The sequence below is a fragment of the Vombatus ursinus genome, unplaced genomic scaffold, assembly GCF_900497805.2.
Source record: "Vombatus ursinus unplaced genomic scaffold, bare-nosed wombat genome assembly UNPS02014777.1, whole genome shotgun sequence".
In the NCBI taxonomy this organism is placed as follows: domain Eukaryota; kingdom Metazoa; phylum Chordata; class Mammalia; order Diprotodontia; family Vombatidae; genus Vombatus; species Vombatus ursinus.
Window position 1 is genome coordinate 2,920,738 of NW_020954555.1, and position 9,761 is coordinate 2,930,498.

General features: G+C 42.5%; 1 protein-coding gene across 4 annotated transcripts in view; it reads left to right on the plus strand.

The window, feature by feature from the left end:
* The first annotated feature begins 337 nt into the window (after nucleotides 1–337).
* The window catches only part of FAM76A (family with sequence similarity 76 member A), a 21,496-nt gene continuing 12,072 nt past the window's right edge, over nucleotides 338–9,761 (plus strand). For 2 of the 4 annotated variants that reach the window (XM_027864898.1, XM_027864901.1), the window contains exons 1-5: nucleotides 338–524; nucleotides 2,994–3,058; nucleotides 5,002–5,056; nucleotides 6,244–6,396; nucleotides 9,053–9,210. In XM_027864898.1, the coding sequence (XP_027720699.1) occupies nucleotides 444–524; nucleotides 2,994–3,058; nucleotides 5,002–5,056; nucleotides 6,244–6,396; nucleotides 9,053–9,210 (512 nt within the window). In that variant the 5' untranslated portion in view covers nucleotides 338–443. Of the gene's footprint in view, nucleotides 525–1,398; nucleotides 1,578–2,993; nucleotides 3,059–5,001; nucleotides 5,057–6,243; nucleotides 6,397–9,052; nucleotides 9,211–9,761 lie in introns of those variants that run through there. The other 2 variants (XM_027864900.1, XM_027864897.1) reach the window with 2 other exon arrangements.

A 9,761-nucleotide genomic window follows, 5' to 3' on the forward strand; every position in this document is an offset into this window, starting at 1 on the left:
CAGGGATGGGTGGCAACTGTGGGGAGTGGGCAGGCAGAAAAGAAGGCAGTGAAAAGGGCGTAGGCGCAGCCCAGACGCTTAAAGCTCGCAGGAGCAGAGCGAAACCTTCCACCGTGGGCCCCGCCCCTCTCGACCGCCCTCCCGCGTGACCCAGGCTTTTACATAACCGCGGTTTCGTTGCGTCACCTATGGCGTCTGTCCGGTCGGTCCAATCGAAACTTCCCAAGCCTCCAGACTCCGCCTCTCCTGTTGGGATGGACGTCGGGTCCGGCCAATGAGTGGGCGGGAAACGCCATCACGCCCGCCCCGCCCCTCCCCTCCCCGCTGGTGCCGCCACCGCCTCGGGTGGCTACAGGTTAGGGCTGAATCTGTCAGGGTGAGAAGCTAAGCTCGAGGCGGGGCGAGCTCGGAGCGCGGCTAGGGCCTGAGGCCCGGAGCGGGACATGGCGGCGCTCTACGCCTGCACCAAATGCCACCAGCGCTTCCCCTTCGAGGCGCTGTCCCAGGGGCAGCAGCTGTGCAAGGTGAGCGGCGGCGGGCGGCGGGACGTCCGGACCGGGGCGGGGCTGGGCGGCCGCGAGGGGGCGGTGGCCGTTGGCTGCCCGCGCAGCGGGTGTTGACGGGGGCCGGTGGTTCCTCCAGCTCGCGCCCGGCGCCGGGGCAGTGGGGAGAGGGGGCGGAAACAAAAGGTGCGGACACCCCGGCCCGGCTTCCGCCCTGCCGCGCCCCCGTGGGGCTTCCCCGAGGCCCCCGAGGGCCAGCCCGCCCGCGGCTTCCTCCGGTGCTTAGCAACGGCCCGGGGCTGGTTCCACGGCCCGGCCTGGGGGGCAGGGCACCAGCCCATCTCGATCTCTTCGCGGGCGGCCCGCTGCTGGCGTCCGAGGATCGTCTGCGTGAATAGAGCTGGAAGGGATGGAGGTCAGCTCCCTCGTTGTGCCTCTGGGGAAACTGAGGCCCAGAGAGGTGGAGGGACTTGTCCGGGCTTCCCCCGCTGGCAAGTGACAGGACGCGAGCCCAGGTCTTCCTGATTGCAAGTTCAGCGCGCTCGTCTCTGGCCCCGCCGCCTCCTAAGGGAGGGGCAGGAATCACCCCTTTTCCGAGGGGAAGGGGTTGGTGGTCTTCTGGGAGGAGCTGATGATGCCTAAGGACTTGTGAGTCAGTGAGGGACTGAAGTGGAGTCAGGAAGATCCTTCCCAGCAGTGTGACCCCGAGCCTCTGTTCTCTTCTTTATAATTCAGGAATAAAAATAGCTTCTGCCTCACGTCAACAGGTGAATAAAGTGCTTTGTAAACGTTAAAGCACTTCTGTAGATATTAGCTGTTGATCGTTATTTGTACTGTTGTTAATAGGAATTCAAAGAAGCGTCGCTACGCCACTCATCCTAGAGGCAACATTGAATAGGTTTTTGGCCGAAAAGCAAGACAAGTGGAAGAAGTCAAAAGATTTTCAGCCTCAAAATGAGCATTCTGTCTCATTTCACTGCTGCTTTCTGGTATAAGTGGTGTAGTGGGAAAAGCATTGGATTTGGGAGCAGAGGAATTAGATTTGAATCTGACCTTTACAACTTAAATACTTTGGTGAGTCTGGCAAATTATCAACCCCTTAGGGCCTCACTTTCCTTAGTTGTGGGGTCTGGCCTGGCCTAAATAATCTTTAAGGTCCCTTCCAGCTCTAAATCCTGTAGTGCTTGGGCAATTGCTTCATCTCTCTTGGTCTTAATTTCCACATCTCTAAGATGAGGAGATCACAAAAGATTGTTTATCTAAGGTTCCTTGCCCTTCTAACTTGCTGATCCTCTGACTTGGACCAGTTGCTGGTAATTTTTTTAGACTTGCATTACTTTTATGTCAAGATTTCCCATCAGGCAGCATTGTCCCCAGTTTTCAGGTGAATTGAGCATAGAGAAGTGACATCATATTAATAAGTCACCTAGCCAAGCAGGTATCTGGGTGACTATTTCTGGAGTATGACACATTAAATATTCTAAAGTAAGCAATAATCTATCTTTCTTATTTGGCAGTGAGTTTTTTATGTATTACTGCTGAGAGTGAGGCATCTTCCTTCTGCCAGTGTTTATTAGCTATCTGGAGAACTTTGGTAATTGAGTGTCTCTTGTGGTCTCATCTATTTGGGTTCCAAGAAATAGGTATATGTATGCATTTTGGATTATTATCCTTAGAGATTACCTAGTCCAGCCTTCTCACTTTACAGATGATCTGACCATGTCACCCCCAACCCCAAGATCCTCCAGAATCAATTATAAAATCCTCTGGCATTTAAAACCCTTCATAACCTGGTTCCTTCCTACCTTTATAGTCTTTTTACACTCCTCCCTTCCACATACTCTTCTATCCAGTTACACTGGCTTACTTGCTGTTCCTTAGACACAACACTCAATTTTCCTCATTCTAGACCCCCCTGGGAATGTCCCTCGTTCCCTTCTCCATTCCTTCAAGGCTGAGCTCAAACTCCACTTTCTCCGGGATGCCTTTCCTGGTTCCCCTTCTGAGATCACTTTCCATTTACCCTGTATATATCTAATATGTGCATAGTCATTTACATGATTTCTCCCCTCTGGACTGCGAGCTCCTTGAGAACAGGAACCTTGTTTTTGCCTTTCCTTACTATGTACCTGGCACATAGTAGATGCTTAACAAATGCTTGTTTACTGAGAAACTGGTGCCCAGAGAGGTGAGGAACTAGCCTAAGTATATGTGTAGCAAGTAGCAGAGCCATTATTTAAACCTCGGTTCCCTGGTTCCAAATCCTGTGCTCTTTCTTCTCTATCTGGTATGGTCTCTCAGGAATGGACAGAGATCTCAGAACTCATCCTCCCCATTTTGCATTACCTTAGACTGAGGTAGAAGTAAATGACTTGCCAAAGTTACACAAATAATTTCTAGGGTTCTTTCCAGCATGCAGTGTGGTCTCCATTTGTGGTTTTTGTTAATAAGTTTTTAACACCCAATTTTAACAATTGTATTTTGTTACAGGAGTGTCGTATTGCCCATCCTATGGTTAAATGCACCTACTGTCGGACTGAATTCCAGCAGGAAAGGTAAAGTTTCCATTGATAGTGGTTTTTCTCTTGTCTTTTTTAGAAACATCTTTCCTCCTAGAAGAAACCATTGTACTCTTAAAATGCTTAACTTCTTACTCATGCTGCTTATTTTTTAGCCCCTGGCCATTTCATTATTGTGACTTACCTTTTTAAAAATACTGTTCTCTTGAGCCTTCTATCTCTGCATTACAAAGAGGAAATGAGGTACTTTGGGAAACATGGCAGTCTTGTTCTAAGTTCCAGTTACTATCTCTGACCACGTGTGAAACTTATATTCCTGCTTCACTTATATCACCTCATTAAGAAGTGAATATTACCTGACAGCTTACTAGAATCAACAAAGAGCTTGTCAGTGTGAGCAACCCTCTGGGCCTTCCCTTGCAGATCAGCCTTCTCAGCAAGGCCAGTTGACTAATTCATGTAGAACCTCAGCATTCAGCCTTCAGGTCAGGGTTCTTGTCACACTTAGCAAACGTTCCTTTTTTCTTTCTTGTTTTCTAAGTGTTAGCATGTGCAAGCTTATAATTTTGAATATAATGGGAATAAAGAGTTTTGGTGATAGGCTTATGTGTAATTGAAAAGCTGTTTGAATGAAGAGATTCATATCTGCCAGCAAGAGCTATCTCTTATACTGGGGTACCTCAAGAGTTGGGCCTCAAGCACTTACTAAATGTGTGACCTTGCCTCTCTTCAGTTCTCTGAGCTTGTTTGCTTATCTGTAAAATGAGGATGATCAAATATTTCCACTACCTGCCTGGTACAGATATTGTTAGCAAAACTCCTTATAAACCTCAAAGCAACATAAAAATGAGGAGCTATTGGCAATACCTCCTCAGAGGTCCTCATTTGAATTCTAACAAGTTAACTTATACTTCAGAAATAGAAGATAATTGCTCTGGAAAATATTTTAGACAAGTAATTTTTTCAATCTTGTTTAGATTTCCTTTCTTTTCTTTCTTTCAAAAGATCAGTTTAAAGCTCTGTGGTATTTCTCTTTTACAGTTAGCCTGGGAAGATATTTAGTCATAACATTTTAGAATATATTGGGGTGTTAATATTTTTATATTCTCTTAGAGCCATGGGATTGTTCTAAATATTGTTTCCAGTTGCATGCGACATTAGGCCGAAACTTCCCTGAAGTCAATGGGCCTAGGAGGGGAATCTGATCATTTTTGCAAACCTGGATCATTAGCTCATAGGCACATTTGGTTTGTATTATGGCCCTTAGAATTTCAAAAAGGGTATGAGGGAACACTTACTTTTTTCATGAGCTTAGACTTTATGGAAAATGAACTATTGCACAAGCTGTAGACAAATATTAAAATCACAGCTTCAACAATTTTCTTCCACATTTGTGATTTTCTTATGCCTTTGCTTATAAAAGAAAATATGAAATAGCAGTTGAGTAAAGCCTTCTAAATTTGTCCTGCATACTTCTCCTAATGTATCTTAATTTCAAACCTCAAAATTCTTTGTTGTTTATTGAGGATTTTTTTTTCCTACTAATAATTCACTTGTAGACCTTCCAGTTCTGATTTCATATTTTTTGCTGACCCAGTCTATAACAGAAGTTACCAGTTATACTGTTTGGTGGTATTGGAAATACTAGCAACTACTAAATAATTTAGTCTCCATATCTGCCAGATTCTTGATTGACATCCTCCTCCCCCCAAAAATAAAATTGCCCCCAGTTGCCAGAAATGAAAGTATAGCCTCTACCTGAAGTAATTTTATTAAATGATTTATTTTCACAGCTCTGTATTCTGTAGGTAGCGGAGTATTAGCAGAGTTACTGACCACACAGTAATATTTCAGTTGACATGAATATTATCACTAAAATGCTCTTTGAAAGGCAATTTGCCATTCTTTAGGGATCGATTATTTCTCTAGGTAAAACAATTTTTCTTTATGAAGACCTTTATGTGTTTTTCCCTTAACAGTAAGACCAATACGATATGCAAGAAATGTGCTCAGAATGTAAAGTTGTATGGAACAGTAAGTAGACTTCCCTCAAGAGTTACTTTTTTTAAAATGCTTTAGTGGTAACTTTTGTTTTTACATTGCCTTCATTTCCAAATAGATCCTTTCCCTAGGAGGGCCATAGCTGTAATGAGGGGGAGGAGGTCAGTCCCACCAGGCTGGCCTACTTGTCACCCTCGTTGACCGGGGGCTGCAGTGTTCCCCTGCCCATGTCGGTGACCTCTGCCGAGGAAGGGGGAGGCATTTCCTCAGCTCTTCTGCAGGGCCGTGTGTGCTTGTACGATTACAAGTACAGCGTTTGCTTGGTTTCTGTTGTTGTCGTCATTGTTCCTTCCAATTTTATCATTAGTCATTGTGTATAGTATCTATTCTTCCTGGCTTTGCTTGTCCTCATTTGGCCTGAGTTCTTAGAAGTCTTTCCATGCTTCTCTGTATTCATCTGTGAGGTCCTTTAAAACTCGCCTGCCACGAACCTTAAGCCTGGCTTTAGCAGCTCTTTGAAGAGCAGGAACCAGCTGAATCAACTGCCTTGTAGAGTAAATGGTTAAACTTATTTAACCTCATGAATGATCATTTTAGTTCAGTTTTCAACTAAACACACAGAATTTTTGGGCACCACAAAGCAAAAGATGTTATGTTTTGTTTTTTTTTTTCAGAAATTTGAAAGAATTTGTTGCTTTCTACAGAGGACTGGTTCTGTTGATTTCTTTTTAGCACTTTGAAGTACATTGCGCAGAAAAGTGGACGTATTTTTCCAGTTGAACAGATATCTTTTTGAGTGCTTATTACATGCAAAGACACTGGTGTTAGTGATATAAAGATGAAAAATCATAGTTGTGCTCTTCAGACACTTATGATATAGTAGGGATGTGAGACACTAAGTCAGATGAACATTAGAAAATGATGGCATGTGTAGGAGAGGTCAGAGTAGCCTGAGAAATTCAAGAAATTGAGGGATCCCTTGGATATAAAGGATCAGGATATGGAAGAGGTGATAACTGTGCAGGGCCTTGAAAGAAGAGAAGGACTTCATTAGGTGGAGAATGAGCCACCGTTGGTCAGAGCATACACAATGGCCTCAAAGTGGGAGAGGGCAGGACAAGCTAAAAAATCCACCATTCCTGTGTAAAAAGCAACACACTTTTATTGTTATGTAGCTGTTGTACTAAGCTTTTATCTAACCCTTCTCTCTTCTTTTTAAGCCCAAGCCTTGTCAGTATTGCAACATCATTGCAGCATTTATTGGCAATAAATGTCAGCGCTGTACAAACTCAGAGAAGAAGTATGGACCACCATACTCTTGTGAACAGTGCAAACAACAGTGTGCCTTTGACAGGAAAGATGACAGGAAGAAGGTGAGTCTTTTTTTTCCCCCATGTGCTTTTGTTAAAGAAAACAAGTCAGGAATAATTATTATTATTCAGAATTATCAAGTTTTACGGGATATATTATTTAACATTTTTGCCAACTTCTTGTGACCAAGGTAAATTTGATGACCTGGTTTTTTTCAAGTTCATGCATAGGATCATCTACCCAGTTAGTTTTGTCTTGATGGGTAATTGGATATTTACTAGGTATTACTTTAATGGAGAGTAGGCCCTCTTTTTAAATGAGTTAGAAGGGAAGATCCATTTTTTTTTTAAACATTTCATTCTTTCAGTGGATTTTGGATTATAAATTCCATGAGTGCAGAAATTTCCATCAGGACAGAATTAAATGTCTTATTTGTTCTTTGTTCTCCACTAATCCTGTAGTAGAGCCTACTCTGCTGCCTCATAAGGACGTGGATGTGACTATGAATTCTCAAAGGCTACTCTAGGGTACATTAGTACAAGTTCTGACAAGGCCTACTAAGCTGGGGAGTCTCAGAGGGAGGGGCTCGGACTGGACTCTTGTCTATCACCCAGCGTTTAGCTTCACGAAATATGGGGAAACTCATCACTATTGGCCACTAGGCAATGAGTATTTTTGGTTACAGCAGCTGACAAAGGTGTAGTAGAAGGAGTGGTCACACCTATGAAAGCATGCATTCCGGAAGTATTGCACTTTAATAATTCTGTCCTCTACCTTTCCCACTAGTGTTCAACATTGTACCCTGGATTTAAAGTACTTTTTATTAACATCTTTTTTTTTTTTTTACATTTTCATTTCCAAATATATATCTTTCCCTCTCTTACCCCAAGAGGAATCTCTTGTAACGAAGATTAGAAAAGAAAGAGGAAACAAGCAGTTCAAAAATCAGTTAACACATCAGCTATATCTGACCATTCATTCTCCATCTGTGCAGAGAATGGAGGGAAGCACATATTCTCTGCTCTTCTGATGGCCAGGCTTGGTCATTATAGTTATAGTGTTCAGTTTCTTCTTTCCATTTCCATTGTCATTGTGTGTATTTTCCTGGAGCTGCTTACTTGCCTCTGCATCAGTTCCCTATATATTTATTGAATTACATTGTGCTACTAGGTTAAGTTTCCCAGAGAAAGCCTTACTTTTTTTAATCACACCTTTGGGCTAACATTTGGAAAAATCAGATCTTTTCTTCTTTGCTAAAAGTAAAAAATACAAAAGGCATACTGAATGGACTGGCAAGACAATACCAATGATAGCTTCAAATACCATCTAAATATTAACTATTATTATTTTTATATATAATTTTATTGTGTACAAAGCCTTTTCACCTTTATCATCTCATTTGGTTCTCATAAGCCTCTGAGGTAGGCAGATGATATTTCCATTTTATAGAAGGGAATACTGAGATGAGAAAAGGTAAAGTGACTCACCTATGTATCTAGTAAGTGGCAGAATGCAAGAATTGAACACCTAGCATCATGACTTCTGTCCTGGGCTGTTTCCATTGGGTCACATAGGTTTTTTGATAAAGCATAAGAAAAGTCCTTAATGAGATCTAGGCTAGATAAAGAATGAAAAAAACTCCATCAGAACTGATCTTGGGTTTCCATTTTGGCTTAAGCCTAACTGAATGTGTTTCCTACACTTGTGCTGCGTTTATGGATTCATATTTTTAAGGTTTTGTTGAACATCATTTATTTGGTGCTGTTCTTAAGGTAAAACATTGCTTATAATCATGCCTCCTTTTCCCCTCATGTCGGGAGGAAAGGCATTAGATATCTTAATGTGGGATCATTCCTCTCTGTTATACTTTACTCAGGGGATATTTTTCCTTTTGGAAATTTACCCAATTTACCACTGTGACACAGCAGAGATATTGAAAGAGCTATATAGACTGTATTTCACCCCTTCCTCTTTTCCCCTCCCCACTCCCTTCCCTAACTTCCTTCTTAGCTTCACAGAGACATTTTTGTCACAGAATCTCACAGAATTTGGAAGGGACCCCAGGACCCATCCAGTCCAGGGTTCTTACCCTGTTTTGGGTCTCTGAACCTTTTTGGCAGCCCAGTGAAACCTATAGGCCCCTTCTCAAAATGATGTTTTTTAAATGCATAAGATAAAATACAAATGATTTTAAAGGAAACCAAGGATTAGTGAAAATAAAGATATAATTTTTTTTCCTTCCAAGTTTATGGACCCTCCTCGAATCTATCCATGGACCTCCTGATCTAGTCTAAGCTGTAGTTGAAAAAGAATCCCTCTACATGATGTTTAACAATTGATCGTGCAGCCTTGGCTAAAAGACCCTTGTGGTAGGAAATTCATTCCCTATGAAGGCCACTCATTCCATATCTCAATAGCTCAGAATGTTAAGGAGCTTTTCCTTAAATCAAGAGGAGTTTACCTCTTCACAGCTTAGACCTATTGCTCCTGGTTCGGTTTGTCTTTCAAGGCTAAGCAGAATCACACTCGCCCTGTTTCTCCTTGATAACCCCTCTGATTTGAAGGTGATGGTTACTACAGTCACGTTCTTCTCTGCTCCCCAGCCCCCATGCCCCAAGGTCTTCTCTTTTGGAAAATTTCAGCACCAGCCTGTGTTTTCTGAGTTGGGGAGAAAGAGAGATATAAGCATCTCCATTTTCACTTGTTTTGGTCTTTCAGGTGGATGGAAAGTTGCTATGTTGGCTGTGTACGTTATCGTACAAGCGAGTCCTACAGAAAACCAGAGAGCAGCGGAAGCACCTGAGCAGCTCTTCCAGAGCAGGCCACCAAGAGAAGGAGCAGTACAGCCGGCTGAGCGCCGGGAGCCATTTTAACAGGTGAGGCAGAGAGCCGCTGCCGCCACCACTGCCACTGCCAGCTTTCTAGCTGAAAAGCCAGACTGGATGATGCTAAGTCCCCTGGAATGAATAGGGTTGTAGCCAAAGTTAACTACTCTTTATGGGGGAAGCTTTGTTATTTTTATTTTGTCTTTTGAGGCAAGAGAACTTTGTTTTACTCTTCATTTAAGCAAATGTCTGAACCACATTCCAGACCTTTTCACTTGGAGGACCAATCAGAAAGAGGTCCTGTCGTGACTCTGATCACAGACTTCTTTTTAAAATATCCAGCACATTATGGGAAATGCTATTTAAAGTTACTGTAGACATTATAAAATATTTAGGAGTCTACCTACTGAAACAAGCCGAGGAACTATATGAACACAATTACAAAACACTTTTCACACAAATAAAGTCATCTAAATAATTGGAAAAAACATCAGTTGCTCATGGGTAGGCCAAGCTCATATAATAAAAATGACAATTCTGTCTAAGCTAATTTACTTATTCAGTGCCATATCAGTCAAACTACCAAAAATTATTTTATAGAG